This window comes from Primulina eburnea, chromosome 3, assembly GCF_022965805.1.
Source record: "Primulina eburnea isolate SZY01 chromosome 3, ASM2296580v1, whole genome shotgun sequence".
Taxonomy (NCBI): domain Eukaryota; kingdom Viridiplantae; phylum Streptophyta; class Magnoliopsida; order Lamiales; family Gesneriaceae; genus Primulina; species Primulina eburnea.
In genome coordinates, this window is record NC_133103.1 from 16,092,455 (window position 1) to 16,112,147 (window position 19,693).

The 19,693-nt window shown below is 33.8% G+C and overlaps 3 protein-coding genes and 1 pseudogene across 3 annotated transcripts; 2 read left to right on the forward strand and 2 right to left on the reverse strand.

The window, feature by feature from the left end:
- Positions 1 to 269: 269 nt before the first annotated feature.
- On the forward strand, positions 270 to 1,043 carry LOC140828333 (uncharacterized). The gene has a single exon (XM_073191324.1). It carries the CDS (start codon positions 331 to 333, stop codon positions 835 to 837), a length of 507 nt encoding a protein of 168 aa, XP_073047425.1. The 5' UTR covers positions 270 to 330; the 3' UTR covers positions 838 to 1,043.
- Positions 1,044 to 4,221: 3,178 nt separating this feature from the next.
- Positions 4,222 to 5,661, forward strand: LOC140826878 (uncharacterized). The gene is made up of 2 exons (XM_073189402.1): positions 4,222 to 4,748; positions 4,883 to 5,661. The coding sequence occupies exons 1-2, from the start codon at positions 4,307 to 4,309 to the stop codon at positions 5,659 to 5,661; spliced, it is 1,221 nt and encodes a 406-aa protein (XP_073045503.1). The 5' UTR covers positions 4,222 to 4,306.
- Positions 5,662 to 5,899: 238 nt separating this feature from the next.
- LOC140828334 (uncharacterized) lies at positions 5,900 to 8,531 on the reverse strand. The gene is made up of 3 exons (XM_073191325.1): positions 8,223 to 8,531; positions 6,452 to 6,593; positions 5,900 to 6,317 (listed from the first exon to the last, which is right to left on the reverse strand). The coding sequence occupies exons 2-3, from the start codon at positions 6,537 to 6,539 to the stop codon at positions 5,998 to 6,000; spliced, it is 408 nt and encodes a 135-aa protein (XP_073047426.1). The 5' UTR covers positions 6,540 to 6,593; positions 8,223 to 8,531; the 3' UTR covers positions 5,900 to 5,997.
- A 1,925-nt stretch (positions 8,532 to 10,456) lies between these two features.
- Positions 10,457 to 14,916, reverse strand: LOC140826986 (probable E3 ubiquitin-protein ligase ARI2; annotated as a pseudogene).
- Between the last annotated feature and the right edge of the window lie 4,777 nt (positions 14,917 to 19,693).

Below are 19,693 nucleotides of genomic sequence, written 5' to 3' on the forward strand. Positions count from 1 at the left end.
AGGCCATGTTTATGTTAGACGCGTGTAGCTGTTGAATATGCGCCATATATATATATATATATGAAATATCTACTTTAATTAGATATAGACTCGATGCGTTCTATATATCACGAGTTCATGCAGTCCTTATTATAGGCATTGATTTAGAATTATTAAAGTTTGAATTTTGCGACCAAATTTTGACCTCAACGTCTGTATACAGTAACCGATACTCGGGCGGGCAAAACCTCCGAAACTTTCCCTCGATATATAAATACTCCGCATTCTTCAAATATTTTATACACAAGTGATTGTTTCGGATTTAGACATAATAATAATATCATTAAAAAAATGGGAAATTGTAGGTCCTGTGAATCCAGGTCTGCTGCAACGGCGAAACTGATTCTTTTGAACGGACAGCTTCAAGAATTTCAGTACCCAGTTAAGGTTTCAAGTTTGATGCAACTTGGTACGGTTAATCTCGACAGATTCATATGCAGTTCCGATGATATGGACATCGGCGAAGCATTGGTTGCTGTCAGCGGAGACAAGGAGTTGCGGCCAGGAGACGTGTACTTTGAACTACCCTCCAAGTGGCGGAACCACCGTCTGCAGGTGGAGGACATGGCAGCTTTGGCCGTGAAGGCGAGCTTGGCTCTGGGTGGTAGTGGTAGTGGTGGTGATGATGATACGGTTAGCTGCGGTTGCTATGCATTTAAAAGGGTAGATGATCATGCGGTGGTTGAGTTATATGAGAAGGAGAGGCCGCTCTTGGTGGCGGCCGGAGGCCGAGGTTGTGGTCGTTTTAAGGGAGGTAAGTTTCTTCCCAAGTTGAGCGTCATCGTCGAAGAATTGTGAAAAAAAACTACGAAGTTTAGCAGTAGTTTTTTTTTTCGATAGTTTGATAACAAATCCACATATAAAAGTATTACACTTCAAGTTTGATGAAAGTTGTACTTTTTCGTATATTTGCTAGAAGTTAGTACTTAATATGGTCTCGTGGCCGACGACGACAAAATGTCTTTTAAGTTTAAGACGAGATCTCAATTGTAACAAATTTTCTTTTATATCAAAAAATACTTAGTATCCAAGTTCCAATCTTATTTGATATGCATAGTGATGATGTGATAACTCTTTAGTGATTTAAATTTAGAAACCACGATTAATTTGTCTATGAACTCTGTTTTATTTTCTGTTCAATTCATTTTCCTCAAACTTATATAATGTATGTATCGAGTTGCTTTCTGTTAAGATTGAAACTTGGATCTAACTCAACCTCAAAAGCTAGTTCAAGAGAGGAGGATTGTCCAAGCCTATATATACAATTCTAAGGTTATTTATCCAATCGATGTGGGATAGGGCAGAACGGGTGGCCTAATTATAGGCAGTCTAACACATGACGGTAAAACCTGAGCTCTGGTATCATATTAATATGGGAACTTGGACCTAAATCAATCCCAAAAGCTAGCTCAAGGGGGAGGATTGTCCACCCATATATACAACTCTAAGGTTATTTATCCAACCGATGTGGGACAATTAACACATTCATTCATATTTATGTTATGAACTAACAACTCATAATTTTTCCCGTATTTTTGTGTGTTTAAAATGAGATTATAATAACTAGCCATCAACGTAAAGTATAATATATATACATATATATATATATATATATATATATATATATATATATATATAATTGAATGATTAAAGGGTGTTCTATGAATAATAAATAACTTTTACCACCATATATACCAAAATTAGTTAGTAAAATAGATTTAACTTTTAATAAATATGATATATATATATATATATATATATAATATTTTAATAGTTTTTGTGAAACTTCAAAACGATGCTTTATTTTGTTTCAATGTTATAAGAATTTTCAATATTTTTTGCTAAAATTTATTAATATTTTAATATATAGTTAATACTAGGACCAACGGTGTCGTTTAATTAGCCTTTTCGAATTCGTCAGAGGAATGAATTTAAACTTTGAACCATGCATGTTAATTTGTGAATGAATTTATGTTATAATTATATAAAATTACATGTTTCCAATATATATTTCGATTCACTTATTTAAGCTATGGCTGCACCTTTTCTCTAAATTTTTAATAGTGATAATAATAAAACTTATAATATGAATAGGTCTTTTGTGAGACGGTCTCACGAATTTTTATCTGTGAGACGAGTCAATCCTACCCGTATTTCACAATAAAAAAGTAATACTTTTAGCATAAAATGTAATAATTTTTCATAAATGACCCAAATAAAAAATTCGTTTAATAAAATACGATCCGTAAAACCGTCACACACAAATTTTTTATAATATAATATTTTACAATAAATCTGAAATTTTATATTCGTAATTTAAATTTTATTATGGAAGAATTCAGAGGGCAAAATCGTCCCATGAAAACAAACAAACAAACTTTACCCCTGTCTCATTTGCACTCTGTAACCGGTACTCTGTTACATTAATAATGATTCCTCTCCGATTCCAGCTGCTGCTCGCTCCTCCTTCTACATCTCATCCTCATTTCCATTTTCGTCTCCGTCGCCGCATCCCCACCGACGATCCGAGAGGTAACTCCTTCCATCTTGGCTTACTCACTTACTGTCCACCATGGTTCGTCGAAATGGGAACGGAACGTCCGGAACGTCAGCAACCTTGACGAGGTTCCGGGGTGTGTAGGTTGATGGCTTGTATCGGCATTTCATATACCGAAAACGAGGATATAACGGTGGAAAACATGGATATAACGGTGGAACGGAACCGGAACGCAATTCGTGACGGTTTTGCTTTGAACTGTCGCTATTAGCGACTGTTTTATGTATGTAGCGACGGTTTTTATTCAACCGTTGCCGATTTAACATCGGCGATGGGTTTAATAAAACCGTTGCTAACGGTTTGAATAAAACCGTCGTCAAATTAAAATCGGCGACAGTTGAATAAAAACCGTCGCTAAATTTAGCGACGATTTTTCATAAAACCGTCGCACATTCGAATCAGCGACGGATTTAATAATGCACGTATCTTTGCTTTCTAGTACAAATAATGCAATTGTAGGTCCTATTGCACGTCGTATCTTTGCTTTATAGTACAAATAATGCAATTTTGAGCATATGCATTGTTTGGCTTTTTGGACATTTCACAATTGCATGATGCTCCAAATAGTAGCACATGCAATCATGCGTTGTTGGACCTAAAGCACGTATCTTTCCTATAGATACATTGAAATTTTCTCAAAACAATTAAAGGATTGTAGCTGGTGCCTGGTAACTTTCTCCCTTTGATAACTCTCATCTCTCCGCTAGCATAAAAGCAGCTTCGCCTCTATTGGAAGCTGCTCCGGCAGAAAAGTGCAACTGCCTAGAAAAGTTCAACTTCTCCACGTAACGTTTCGAGACGCGAACGTACAAAGGCTTCACCATTTTCATGTACTTTTTCACCACTTCTTTTGTCAATTTTCTGTTTCCTGATGTTACTGTTGAATTACAATCTTATTGATTATTTTTTCGTTCATTTGAGCTGTTATCTCTGGTAAATAAAGAGACAAAAAGCATTCTTACTAGCTCAGCTTTACACAGCAGGGACAATCTTGCATCGCCGCCGACGTACACCGCCGGTTATAGGTAAGCCAACCACTAACTTTAAATTTTTTTAGTTTATATAACTCAATTTGTTTATTTTAAATTATTTTCTGAAATTTTAGACTTCGTATTTCGTATTGTTATTGACTATCCTATTTTTCTTCACTTTGGCCGAATATATATGGTCTAGCTCATATTGAATTATGGGTTTTGTGTGTACGTGTATATATATTTGTGTGTGTGTGTTTGTTGGGCTTAATATTCATACAAAATGGTAGTGAATAAATTACTACAGTTTGATTTTGCTTAATTCGAATATATTTCGTTAGATTTGTGTGAATATATGTGATTGGACTTGAAATATATATAAATTATAGTGAATTTATTACTTAATTATGTGTACATGATTATATTTTCTAAAATATAATATAAATATTATATCATGTAAATTGACTCAACGACTTTTATTAATAATAGTTTGGTTCAAATATTAATCCAACTATAAATTTGTATTATATAATTGGTAAAAACATATTCAAACATTCCTGAAAAAGAGAAAAAAAAAAACAACCAATTTTTTTCTACTTATATTTTTGTGCATTTAAATAAATATATATTATTATATATTTGGTTTATTATTTTAAAATGCAAATCAGTTACACTTTTTTCTTGATACAATTTATCAATTTCTTTATTTTAAAGTGCAAATCAGTAAATCCTATGAACAATGGCTCCAAAACTCGATATTGGTTGGAAGTTTGGTAAATCTATCGGAGGTGATAGAAAGACAATACAATGTAAATTTTGTGGAAAAATTATAACTGGTGGAATTACAAGATTAAAGCAACATATTGCTCATGTTGCTGGAAATGTTGAGTCATGCACTAAAGCTCCAAAAGAAATATCATTGATGTTCCGGAAACATCTTCAAGATACTAAGAACGAGAGAAATTTAATCCAAAAAAAAAAGAAAGAAACTGCTATTAATGCAATTCAACAGAGCATACATGGACTCGATAATTGCAGTGACAGTGGAGATGATGATAAATTTGATAATACCTATGAAGAAACTTTACAAGATATGGAAAATAAGGCACTGCGAAAAGCAATGAAAGAAAGTCGTAGAACAAGAGCATTTGAGGAAGATATGCAAAACCGATATGGTTCAGGTAAATAAATATTTTATTTTTATAGTTGATGCATATCCGATATGGTTCAAAATTAATGTATCATTTTAAAAATTTAATTTTAATGGAGTAATATAAAAATTCTGATTAGATTAGATTATATTATTTAATTTCAGGAAATGTTGGTGGTAGTTCATCATCACCAAGTGCAAATCCCAATTTAAGAAAACAGATGACTCGTAGCTTTAGTGTACGAGATGCAGCTCAGTTACCATCGAAAGGGATTGATTCTTACATGTTTTCATCAAAACGAAAGAGTACAAAAAATTGGTTTGTTCCTGAAAAGGTCAAAGATGTTGGGAAGGCTGTTTCAAAATGGTTTATATACAATGCAATTCCATTTCATGCAGCAGATAGTGGTCCATACTACCAAGCAATGATTAATATCATCGCAGATGTTGGACTTGGAGTACAAGGTCCTTCGGGACGTCAAATAAGTGGTGTTTTCCTGGAAGAGGAGGTAGAAGATATCACTATATATTTGAATACATTAAAATCCAAATTGCCAAAATATGGATGTACAATAATATGTGATGGTTGGAGCACACGCAACAAGCATCATATCATTAATTTTATGATATACTGCGATCGCAACATGATATTTCATAGTTCAGTGGATTGCACAAACAAAAGAAAGACAGCCAATTTTCTATTATCTCTTTTGAATAATGTTATTGACGATATTGGAGAAGAAAATGTTGTACATGTGGTTACAGATAGTGAAAGTGCAAACAAAGCTGCTGGACAAAAATTGATGATTGAAAGACCTCACATGTTTTGGTCACCTTGTGCTGCACACTGCATTGATCTTATGCTTGAAGATATATATATATATATATATATATATATATATATATATATATATATATATATGTTTTTATCATATTTTTATTAATATGATAAAAAAAATTATAGTTGTATATTTGAGTTTATAATTATGTATCACAATATAATGTTTTAAAAAATAAGTTTTTTTTTTAAATTAAATAATAAAATAAATTAAATAATTTTGAAAATAAAAGTGTGTATCAAATTGAATTTATTAATGGTAGTTGGACTTAAAAGCAATTTAGATTAAGGGTAAAATTAATCATAAAATTAATGATAGGATGCTTGTTGCGTGTGCTCCAACCATCACACATTATTGTACATCCATATTTTGGCAATCTGGATTTTAATGTATTCAAATATATAGTGATATCTTCTACCTCCTCTTCCAAGAAAACACCACCTATTTGACGTCCCGAAGACCTTGTACTCCAGGTCCAACATCTGCGATGGTATTAATCATTGCTTGGTAGTATGGACCACTATCTGCTGCATGAAATGGAATTGCATTGTATATAAACCATTTTGAAACAGCCTTCCCAACATCTTTGACCTTTTCAGGAACAAACCAATTTTTTATACTCTTTCGTTTTGATGAAAACATGTAAGAATCAATCCCTTTCGATGGTAACTGAGCTGCATCTCGTACGCTAAAGCTACGAGTCATCTGTTTTCTTAAATTGGGATTTGCACTTGATGATGATGAACTACCACCAACATTTCCTGAAATTAAATAATATAATCTAATCTAATCAGAATTTTTATATTACTCCATTAAAATTAAATTTTTAAAATGATACATTAATTTTGAACCATATCGGATATGCATCAACTATAAAAATAAAATATTTATTTACCTGAACCATATCGGTTTTGCATATCTTCCTCAAATGCTCTTGTTCTACGACTTTCTTTCATTGTTTTTCGCAGTGCCCTATTTTCCATATCTTGTAAAGTTTTTTCATAGGTATTATCAAATTTATTTCAACTCCACTGTCACTGCAATTATCGAGTCCATGTATGCTATGTTGAATTGCATTAATAGCAGTTTTTTTTTTTTTTTTTTATTAAATTTCTCTCGTTCTTAGTATCTTGAAGATGTTTCCGGAACATCAATGATATTTCTTTTGGAGCTTTAGTGTAAAACTCAACATTTCGAGCAAGATGAGCAATATGTTGATTTAATCTTGTAATTCCACCAGTTATAATTTTTCCACAAAGTTTGCATTGTATTGTCTTTCTATCACCTCCGATGGATTTACCAAACTCCCAACCAATATCGAGTTTTGGAGTCATTGTTCATAGGATTTACTGATTTGCACTTTTAAAATAAAGAAATTGATAAATTGTATCAAGAAAAAAGTGTAACTGATTTGCATTTTAAAATAATAAACCAAATATATAATAATATATATTTATTTAAATGCACAAAAATATAAGTAGAAAAAAATTGGTTGTTTTTTTTTTCTCTTTTTCAGGAATGTTTGAATATGTTTTTACCAATTATATAATACAAATTTATAGTTGGATTAATATTTGAACCAAGCTATTATTAATAAAAGTCGTTGAGTCAATTTACATGATATAATATTTATATTATATTTTAGAAAATATAATCATGTACACATAATTAAGTAATAAATTCACTATAATTTATATATATTTCAAGTCCAACTACATATATTCACACAAATCTAACGGAATATATTCGAATTAAGTAATCATGCAAACAAAAAATCATTACATAACAAATATTCCGGAAACAAAAATCAGCCATCTTGCAAACAAAAAATCATTATATAACAAATATTATAATTTTCATCATCAAAATGTAACTAATCAAATTTACTAAAGTAAAATTTAAAGTAATTTTATTTGCGTATATTTTTTAAATGTAAATTAATTTTATTTTAGTATATTTTATATTTTTAAGTAATTTTATCTTAGTATATTTTTTAAATTTTAAAGTAATTTTATTTAAGATTTCATCTTCCATATCAAATTACTTTAACAACATAAATGTAAAATAATGGGTGAGATTTAATACCTATAAATCAAAATGTTTTAATTACTGTCATTAGTATTAATAATGTAATTTTTTATCACACAATTATTAATTTTTACAATAGTAATAAAGATTCTAATAAAGTTTACAGTGAGCTATTTACATCTTTTAGAAAACAATAATAATAATAATGACCCTCACTCGGTTTATTAATTTGTTTTTTCACTGTCTGTTTTTTTTACCTTTCCAAACTTCTTTAATTATACTAACATATTAATTGCTTAATTTAAAATTAAGATACGACAAAAGATTTTATTAAGATGAATTTAGTCGCTCTTCAATGGATAAGGGCCAGGAAAATACAGTACTCGTAAACCTATTATGAACACTTTTATAAATTCCTAATTTTTTTTTTTTTTTTTTAAATACTTGCATATGCTCTGTTTCGCAATAGAATAAATCAACGATCAATAATAAATATAATTAAAAAAATCAATAACGTTACCTCTTAATATTCACTAGTACGAAATAAATTATCAGATCAACGATCAAAATAATAACATGTCAATGTTAAATACAATACAAAATAACATTAATTCAATAATAATAAAATAAATTAATACCTGAATCAGAAGAAATGATTCCACTTGGGATGAAAATATGCGAAGATCGGTGGTGTTGAATTGCAATTGAATTCGGTGTGCAGATGAAAACTTGCGGAGAAAGTAAATTCGGTGTGCTAGCAAAATGCGGACATCGGTGCCATTTAAAGAGGAAGAAGAGGAGTCACGGGACTCCTCAGTGTCACTGTCGCGGTCAGAATCCGCGACAGTGTCGTCCCGTGACTCCGCCTTAATATATATTTTTTTAATTTAGAATCCGGAGTTTGAAATATCGGATTGTAATATTTGCATGTACTCAAAATTACATTTTTTGTACTACAAAGCAAAGATACGACGTGCATTAGGATCTACAATTACATTATTTGTACTAGAAAGCAAAGATACGTACAACTGATTCGAGTAAATTTAGCAACGGATTTTATTTAACCGTCACCGATTTTAATTTGGCGACGGAATAAAACCGTCGCTATGGTTTTATTAACATCGACGACGGTTGAATAAAAACCGTCGCTGCATACATAAAACCGTAGCTAGTAGCGACGGTTTAAAAAAAAACCGTCGCGAATTGCGTTCCGGTCCACTATTATAACTCTGTTTTCCACCGTTATATCCCCGTTTTCGGTATATGAAACTCAAGCCATCAACCTATACACCCCAGAATCTCGTCAAGTTGGCTGCCGTTCCCGTTTCGGCGAACCATGGACAGAATAATCATGAACCAAACGAACCCAAAGAAAGCTATCAATATTCAAATCCCCTTCTATGATTTCTTGAGATGATTCGCTTTCGTTGTCGCCATTCTTCGAATTGAATGCGACCCTTTTCCGGTGTTTTTTATGTTGCTTTTTGGATCTTCTTACTTTCATTTTCCGAGAAAAAATTTATGTTTCATTTGGTTTCCAACCTTTTCATGCCAATGTAGAAAGACTTGAGCTGATTGTGTAAAAGGCTTGGTAAATAGTCGATATAGATGTCTGCTCATTGCTTGTATTGTAAATGTTTGCTTTATAGTTTCTTGGAATCGATATAGAAGCTGTTTTTGGGCAAAGGTCGAAGAAATAGCAGTTTTTTCTATGTTCTCTTTCTTTTGTTGGAGATGATCATCAAAGGATTTCCACTGGTTGATTACTTGATTGTATTTAGAAAATAGTTCATGACTAGAATGCACGATGATCTTCTTTCTACCTAAACAAGTGATTAAGTTTAAGCTTTTCATAACAATTTCCTTGACATACTTTTCAAGTCGTGTTAGGAAATCCAAATGCAAACACCTCCATATTATGGTAAGTATAATTTTGGAGAATGATAGACCGCTCTTGGATTATGGTTCCTTGTTTATAAAAAAAAAAAAAAACTGAGAGTAAACCTATCTTGTCTATGAGTGGGTATCATGTGAGACCGTCTCACGGATCATAATCTGTGAGACGGGTCAACCATACCCATATTCACAATAAAAAAATAATATTCTTAGCATAAAAAGTAATACTTTTTTATGGGTGACCCAAATAAGAGATCCGTCTCACAAATACGACCCGTGAGACCGTCTCACACAAGTTTTTGCCCTTGTCGAGTGAGTCTCATGTGAGACTGTCTCACGGATCTTAATCCGTGAGACGGGTCAACCCTACCCATATTCACAATAAAAAGTAATACTCTTAGCATAGAAAATAATACTTTTGTATGGGTGACCCAAATAAGAGATCCGTCTCACAAATACGACCCGTGAGACCGTCTCACACAAGTTTTTGCCAATATTTTTTATATGCATCCGCAAGGGTCAGGCGAGTGTTGCTGAATAAATTTGGAATGATAAATAAGTTGTCTCAGTCCTACTTTTATACTGTGAGTTGAATAAACACTCAAACACAATATGTAAGTTTCTTCGATTAGTTTAGATGAGTTGGTAAATTATTCTCGAGTGTCTATGTCAGCTTACTAACATATAAGTGCGGAAAAAGATAGACTTGACATATTCGAACAGATCACAGAATTAATGGAAGAGGTAAACTTGAGTGTATAAAAAGACAATGTTCGCACTAAAAGACTTTGGATAATACAACTTATTTGCAAGATCCCGATTCAATCTATTCTTAAACACTATCAAACTGAAACTCTTAATATATATTAATAAGCATAATAAGATACAATTATTATATATATATATATATATATATATATATATATATAAAACATATAAATAATTTAAAAATGAAAAAGTGGTTGGTACAGTAATCATTAATAATTTCAGTCATGTATCTAAAAAAATAAGTGTAATTTGGATACATCATCAAACCATCCAAATTAAATTGTTGCAAATACTACAAATATTCAGTGCGAGAATAAAACTTGGAGTAAGAGGGAAGTGAGTTCAGACAAGGTGGAAGAAAGTTGAGGGAAAGCTTATATTATATACTTGACAGCACAACTAATATCAGCTAACACTTCACCTGATATAAAAAATTTGAACCCCAGTTGTATAAGACTGACTGACTATACATCCTTGAGCTATTAAATCTGTAAAGGACCAACTATAAAAATAAACACAGAGCGTGCCTACGAGGGGTGTAGGGGAAGAAACCTACCCATGGATAAAATGGACAGAAAAAAACTGAAAGATCTGGATCAGAACCTTCTTCCATGAACAGTAAACATAGAGTAAACCACCCATACCCAAAACGAGAGACTAAATTCATCAAGTTTGGTACAAGCTCAAGATATCTGGATGCGAACTTTATTCCATAAAAGACTGCCGATTCTTGAACCAAAAAAATCAGTTTGCCTATCCATTTGCGATCAAGTTTCCTTGAGAAATGTAATAGATCCATTCAGCCCAAATTGATTGGCTACTATGTTAAACTTAGGACAGAGAATCACTTTTAGGGATCAACTTCCTTCATGAAACTCTGCAGGCAAGTTTAGATCAAACGCACCGCCTCCAGAAGTTCCTTTCCTAGCCCGCTTCCGCAATAGCTTTCATCTCTCGCGTGAAGTCCAGACGCCGTTGCTCGCCTTGTTTCTAGTATGTATCCTGCAAAACGAACGGAAATTGTTGACCCTCCACAGCTAGTGCTGCAATTAATTATGCGGACACTGGCTAAAAATCATAACAGGAAAATACAACAATTGGGAATAGGTGTGTCGAAAGCTACAGGGAAATGTCAGAACAGAACAACGTGACAGAGATATAACCATTGTTTGTGATATTGATCATCACTAAAAGGGTGAATTCTTTTATAGTCTTTCAAATGAAAATTAATTTTGGGAACATTGATTTGGCATATTACAATATTTACTGTAAGGATCTCTCACCAAACATAATACTACAAATTCTTTCCAGAGTTTTCCTCAGACATTAAATGCAAGCAAGCAAGTTCCCAGCATTTTTACCATCCAAGTGATCCATGGTTTTATGATTATTGTAGCCACCTGCTTGAGCACTTGATACAACCATCAGCTCTTCAGCCTTCTCAATGCCTTTTGATCGGTATGGAGCTATACTCTGAATAGTGAATTCAAGAGAACCCAACAAATCATTCTCGATACATTCATACCTGCAACATAAGCGAGAGAGTAAACTTCAATGTTTCTTGTGAAATTTAGGCAGCAGTCTTCGATTCTTACATCTGTTTGCAGAGGTTATCAGTAATTGCCGAAAGATTAATGATTTGCATCCTTACACGCAGAACTCGTTTATCAGAATACTCATCAAATCGCTCCTCCAGAAGTTTCGATAATTTCTCAACATTGACTCAAGCTGCTGTTGCTGGTCCTCAAACAAATTCTTTTTAATTTCCTTTTCCTCATTGGTCATTTCATCCTTAAACAAGTCATCACCAAACATGTAGAATGCAAATGGATATGAATATGAAAGAGACCTTCTTGATCGAAAGAGCCTGTGAAGCCCATTTGTGACCCAGCTGAAATCTCTTAGTTTCGAATCCTTTGCTTCCAAATTTGGTATTTTCCCAATTATAATTTCACTCAATCTAGACTCCTGCTTAAAGGAGTCCGTATGAGCTTTATAGCGATTATGATAATGCATGTATCTGTAAAGATCTCATATTCCATACTCAGCCTTTTTCTCATCATCTTGTTTGTATCGGCCACAGCTGTGATTAGCAATCTGGGACCATGTATGCTCTCGGCCTGTAGCTCCACCACACAGCCAACTGTAGAAAGCAGAAGAATAAACTAAAATGTGAAATGGTAGCATTTTCACTAGGAAAAAAACTCTTTCCAGCCTAATATATGAAAAACATTGGCATATATCTTGTTTACAAATGAAGTAATAACACACAACAGAAAGCATCATCCCATGAGCCACAATTTGGAATTTGTTAAATCCCGCTTAAAATATGCTTCACATTCATTGACCCGCAAGATTAGCAAATTTGAAGCTAAGCCCGGATTCAAAAATGAGATATCAGTCATCATGGGGGATGTGCTGACATGATAAGTCGTGCAGCTCTTCTATTTGCTCCAGAGAAGCTAAAAGAAAGAAGAAAAGAAGGAAAACAAGGAGATTTCCTAAACTTGCCAAACAAAAAAGGGAAAATGAATACGAGGGGAATAAGAATGGAATTTAATTGCCACACTGCACATACCCCCAAAACAAAGGAGGGGTGAGACCGTCTGATGATATAAGGCAAAAGCCAAGTTAATAAAAGAACATTTCTCAGTAGCATGCCTTGTTATTGTGTTAGTACACATTAAGTAGCATATATGAGGAACGAACTCAAGCAAAAACTCTTACCAAAATGTTCCTTTATTAACGTGTTATTGTGTCAGTACACATTAAGTAGCATATATGAGGAACGAACTCTAGCAAAAACTCTTACCAAAATGCTTGCCCGCATATGCAACTAACTAAATTACATCCACTATTCTTCTCAACAAGCTTATGACACTTGGGACATGGCTTGGTATGTACAGCAATCCAATTAACTGTCTCAGATTCATCTCGGCATTTCTTTGTCCATAGTTCCCACATCAAGCATGAGCAAGGGGAATGTGCTTCTGATAAGCAACTGAAACAGAATTGTGAACCACAAGAGCATTCAACCTCACAAAATTCATCATTTTCTACCGTATTGCATTCCCACAATGTGGTATGCTGGGACACCATTTAACCATTTTATTATCTTCAATATACGACTCAAGGAGAAATCTCTCAAATTTCTCAGCCAAATCAGGGTGTTTGACGCTAACTAATTTCCTGACAATCACTTCATCACAGATAACATTGCATTTATGGGCCATACACTTGATCCGTTTGCTCTGCCCCTCATTTATTTTCACAACAAAATGCTCCGTCCAACCTGAAAAACTTAAATATAAAATACTAGATATATCAACAATTTACTATTCTGAGCACATATAAATCTGGAAACTGACAAGATGGAAAACGATGCACTGAAAAGCACAAAACTAACTACAACACAGTATTGAGGAATAGCAGGAACTATTACAGGATGTCAATTATACAATACAGACAGCCCTTGAACACAACCAATAAAAGGAAATGTGCTTACAATTGTCACAAAAGCAGTGTCCGCATTCCATTGTGGTTACCTCTTGTGCAGGGACATCATCCATACATATATTGCACTTCACTGTCGAGGAAGGCTCAAGTGGATCAAGGTTAACAAATTTGTCTGCAGTGACACCGGCTTCAGAAAACAAGAAAGCTTTTCCCTTTTCAACATACACTGCAATCAGTTTCTCAACATCCCGACGATGATGAACGAGAAGAGTTCTGGCATGCTGTTCTCTTAGTGATATCAAGTCCACTACTCTTTGCAAATCTTCCCTCTGCATGGATGAAAAACAACCACATTCTTCAGGTCATCATGACATATACTCCACCAATTTGTTCTTCTAATTTGACCTTACAGGATTAAGAAACCACACTGAGCGCATCTCCATCCTACATTTGATAAGTCGCTTATCCAACTCTTAAACAGACAAATTACATTTTGGGTTTGCATTTTAACATCAGTAAAAATTTCACCTACGTTAACATACTTAGGGGCATGACAGGTTTTACGGTGTAATTGAATAACTGAGTAAAGAAACTGTTCAGTAAAATATTGTCATGCAGAAAGTTAAAAGGTTACAAAGCATACCCAGTGTTCACACAACAGAAAAGATATAACAGTATACCTGTGCGGCCAAGAGAGACTCTTTCGTGATTACCTGCCAAAAGCACAACAAAAATCAGTAAACACCTCGCAACCATTATACCAACAAGATAAAACTCATTCCACAGCAGAAATCGACTTTTCATTGAAGTAAGAGGACACTGCAGGGCTGAAACGTGAAAAAGCACCACCAGAAATAAGAATGGAGTTTCATCGCCGTTAAATGATAGACAAAACCACGTCAAGACGATTCAGCAGGACTGCAAGTCAAGGATAAATAAACAAAGACCCAATTTTCCAAGAAAAGAAGAACACTCAGATTCTCTCATTAAAAAATAATAACACAGAATAACATCAAGAAGAAAAAGTGCAGCCTTCACTCTGATTACAAAAAAAGTACTCCGTCTTTCTACCTTCAAATGAAAATAATTGACATTCTTAACAAAGCAAAACAATTGAACTAGAAGCTGATACAAGTATACCACCGCGCGAGCTCCAGACTAATCCAACTTCAAAACTTACAGAAGCCAAAAAAAGGAAGAAACCTTAATCACATTATAGTACTCACACAATTTTTTTTTTTAAATATAAATACGTTCCTTGCAAGACGAAGCTTTTGATGGAGCACACTGAGCATCGGAGCTTCATTCTCAATCCCGTCCGACGATTCCGCCTCGCGATGGGGGGAGTAGGAATAATCCTCTTCGCTGCCACTCACAAAATCCTCCATCTCATCCAAAAGAGGTGCCTTCTGATGTTAATCTTAGTAAACTGGCTACACTTGAAAAATCGTAGGACCATGATTTGCAAGTTAAGTGTTAAATATTAGCTTCTATGTTAAACAAATTGCAAAAGGCGTTCAAGGAAATGGTGCATGTTGACATCTATCTGTAGCTACAAGAGTTGCATGGTGCATAAACTCGTTCGATGATGTATGCTACTATCAAGGAGCTTATGACTGCAAGCATGCGAGATGAGGGCCTCAATCCATGAGAATGTCATACAAATGATTCGGCTCATTGAGAAGTTGATGTGCCTGGAATTGATGATTCCAAATGAGCTCTCCACTGACATATTCTTGTTGTCATTCATTTCCTTATTCGATGGATTTGTGGTGAACTATAATATGAACAAGGCTTTGAAGACTTGGTTAACATGTTTACTACATATGAAGCTAACATAAAGAATGAAAAACATGTTTTTTTTTTGTGAGATCATCATTTGGATCGAAGAAAGGGCCCAAGAGCAATGGAAAGAAGAGTGTCACTCCTGTAAAAAAAACAAACTTGAAGCCGACAAGTTAGAGAAAATCTATTTCCACTGTGGCCAAACTGAACATTTGAAAAGTATCTGGCTCAAAAATGTTATAACAATACTAAACAATGTTCAAACATAAAAAAATTAAAGAAAAGTAAATAAGATACTCAAAACCCAACATATGATATGTTTGACTTGCAAACTCTCTACCTATTTGTGAGCCCTAAATGAAAGAAAAAAATGATCAAGGCCTTATATAAGGGAAAAGATGAACGTGCACATGACTTATTGAATTTTATCCATACAACGTGTGCAACCCACTAAGTATGATCATTCTTGCTTAATTACCTTTACCGATGACTATTCGGGGTATGATTATTTATATTTAATGAAATAAAAATCGGAATCATTTAAAAGGTTCTAAGAATTCAAAACTTAATTAGAAAAAAAACTAGGAAAAAATATCAAGCCACTTCGATCAAATCGACGTAGATATTACTTGAGTACTGGTTTAAAGACTATCTGAAAAATAATATAATTTTTTCACAATGGACTTCACCAACGACATCACAATTGAATGATGCATCTGAACATCTTAATCGAACATTAAGTGACATGATTCGATCTATGATGAGATTCAGTAAATTTATACTTTCGTTTGGGAGATATGCGAAACGACTAGAATGTTGTTAAACAATGTCCATATAAAATGCAGTGGATAAATACCTTATGTGATATGGATGAGAAAACCTCTCAAGTATTCTTATTTAAGACAACAAATATGTCATGTTTATATGAAACAGACAATAATGCATTGGAAATCCGTGAAATATATTTTTAAGTAATTCAGAAGGACCAAAAATATGTTCGTGGTGTATGAAGGTGTATAACGAAATTTGAAGACTACTCGAATTTCAACACTAAGGTAGAATACATCACAATATCAGCTGCTGTGAAAGAGGCAGTTTCAATGAAGAATTTTGTTTAAGAATTGGACGACATTCCTAATGGAGTTGATCAAGTCCTGGTTCACTGTGACAACACTGGTGTCGTTGCACAAGCAAAAGAACCAATGTCTCAACATCGATTCAAAAATATATTTAGAAAATTCCAAATAATCTGAGAGATTGTAGGAAGATGAGACATAGTGGTTGAAAGAGTCGTCTAATATTTACCGGGACCGTTGTTCAAGAAGCATTACGAAACAATGAGTTTAAGACTCATGAGTAGTTTGCTCTACGACAAGTTAGAGATTTTTAAAGTAGGTATTTCTCAAGTCAATTTTGGGCTAAAGGATTTTATTGACTCTATGTAAAAACGATCTTTATTTTAATATAATTTATGTTATTTTGGCAAAAAGCTTTATTTAGTTATCCATGTAAGATGCATATCTAAATATCTTGAATATACCATAGTACATGAAAGAAGAGGTCGTACATATGATTACCGTCATAAAAACACATATTTTAATTAAAATATATTCTAAACACGTCCATAGTCGATCGATAGGTAAGCCTAAAAAGAAGATAAAAGTCAATCAAGCTCGAGAACAACATTTGTGATTCTGTGTACCATGTTTTATTGGTAAGAATATAGAGATATTCAAACATACAAATGAGATCTCATATGGTGAGTTCATCGAACAACCCTTGCCCACAATTTCTAAGTGATTATCATTTATCGAGTTGATAAGTTCGTGGTTATGATAATACATCATTAGTCTTCATAACATGAGACAACTTTACTCTATATCCAGTGCTTTGTTTGAGTCATTTACTGACCTCATAAGGGTCATTAAGTGGCGAGATTTGATGTATTTACGACAGATATATGGGAATTCACCGCTCACCTGTATGCGTGTATATCTTATGTGATCTATTTAGATTATAGTGCATATAATCTTTGGTTAGAGTAAGATACTCGCTTTTGAAGAAAAAAGGTTTCATAGTTTCACATGTGCTGCCACTATCACTGCTCAAATATACTCCACCTGACTATCAAATTCATATACAACTCTGGGTGTACTAATGGTTGTAGATTTGTTCGCCATATATATGATGAAGAGACTTTATTGTACGCTAACCATAACTGATTGGTTATTGCAGAAACTATTAATGATACCTTGGAAATTATGGGACGGTGCTACCAAACACTATTACCATGATTCGATTGGCTATCTGTGAAATGAGTTCTGGTATTCTTATGATCAATGAGTTTATATATAGAATGATACAAATTAAGGTGAGCCATCATAAAAGACAAACGTTTTCTTGAATAAAAATAGTTGTTAACCTACAGCTAGTTGTATCTCTTAACCATTATAGATCACACAAGTATTAGTTTCACTATTCTCGTTGAGATAGTCAAACTCAAGGCATTGAATTTGGCGATACAAGTATGATAGAATAAAATATTGTAGCTTATAAAAGAGTTCATAAAAATATTTCATTTTAGGAAGTTTTGAGAGAGAGACTAATAAAAGCAGTGTAGAGAGTATGATTACTAATTTAGTGCGGAAGGATTCCAAAATTAGCAATCACTATATTTAGTATCAATGAATTGATAAATCAAACTTCACATCATAATAACAAGTTATTTATAATCGTCACATTGGTCATATTTGATTGTCAATTGGAATTATGATGATGCCACAATAATGGACTATAGCTTGTGCCCAAGCCCATGGGTGCTTAATAGAGGCACAAATAATAGAAGAACTGTTCGTTGGTGGACCACACTTGAAGAGCTAACTCCATCTGAACATCAGAAAATTTGGAGCCATACCCAAAAGTGATTCACTTAGAAGGTATTTCATTTGGCCTCTTATGTATGTTTATATTACATGTTCCATAAGAAAACCCTTTATTTGGTTTTCAAACTAAATATCAAGTCGAGTGTTGGAGAAAGTCATACGAGTTAATTAGATTAATTCATAAAAAAATTAAATTAATTCTGAGTTAATTAGGAAAAAACTGAAAACGCTATCCATCTGTTACTTTTTCTTGAAAAACTCTCGTTTTAAAAGATCATATTGATTGGATGATTAACCCGACTCCGAACCTCGACAGGATCAGGTCAAGCTCGTATGACTTTCTCCAACACTCCCCCAAACAATGTAAAATAATGCATGTAAATATTGTGACAGGGAACCTGCAGATTTGACACTAATCCACCAAATAAAGTGTCCGACAACGTAAAATTATGTGTTTCTTTGAAAGAATCGGTAGGCCACTATCTACAATAGTTGTTCTGAGCATGAGTAGGAAAATTGTTTGTATCAGAAAATTATGTATCCCATTTCACATATTTCAATAGGCTATACATAGGAATGACTCCAAACACTAAAGCAACAACATGAGACAGTAAAACAATTCTTGCTACTCTACACAATGGCATGGTCCGAAGGACACTCACATAGTACGGAAGACCGCTGGCAGTAAGTGCTTCCTCTGCTTTCATCTTCCAAATTAGGACTCCCCAAAACAAACTTTTTCGGGGAGAAGCGTATGACAATCATAAATCAGAAAAGAACCAAAGACTAGAGACTCGCAGATTTTTCTTGGACACCTCACAGCCCAAGGTAACTTGAACAAGTCATAATGGGGAACTCTTGGACTTACTTCAAGATAGAAGCAGGAAATCCAATTTTGTTTGTTCCAAGAGATGTGACAAAAATGAAATGACCAAGATTCTCGTCCTTTCTCATCGAGTGATTAAGTCAACAGGGCACCTCACAGTTCGAGATCCAACTTTTCCAGTGGCACCAGCAACAAACACAAGATTCTCGTCCTTTCCACCAGCATCACTCGAAGTAGCATTTTGTGCCTCAACTTTTAATTTGGTGGTGCCTTATATAGCAGCATAGCAGTACAGTAAATAGAATGCAGGAGATACACCATCGGTAAACATTCACACACTGGGAGAACAAGAATTAAAGAATTCGCACTAAAGAATTTCTCCACTCTATCCCCTACGTTATATTCCCCCACCACACACAATTCAGACATGACTTCAAAAGGGTTGCACTAAATCATACAAAGAATCACCGTAATACCTGACACTCGTGCTTTGTAA

What these genes read in the sequence shown, in the direction of transcription:
- LOC140828333 (XM_073191324.1), top strand. Translation starts at nt 331, where the DNA reads ATGGGAAATTGTAGGTCCTGTGAATCCAGGTCTGCTGCAACGGCGAAA.
- LOC140826878 (XM_073189402.1), top strand. Translation starts at nt 4,307, where the DNA reads ATGGCTCCAAAACTCGATATTGGTTGGAAGTTTGGTAAATCTATCGGA. An exon ending in GCAAAACCGATATGGTTCAG is followed by an intron (nt 4,749 to 4,882) that starts GTAAATAAATAT and finishes ATTTAATTTCAG; the next exon opens with GAAATGTTGGTGGTAGTTCA.
- LOC140828334 (XM_073191325.1), bottom strand. Translation starts at nt 6,539, where the DNA reads ATGGAAAATAGGGCACTGCGAAAAACAATGAAAGAAAGTCGTAGAACA. An exon ending in GCAAAACCGATATGGTTCAG is followed by an intron (nt 6,318 to 6,451) that starts GTAAATAAATAT and finishes ATTTAATTTCAG; the next exon opens with GAAATGTTGGTGGTAGTTCA.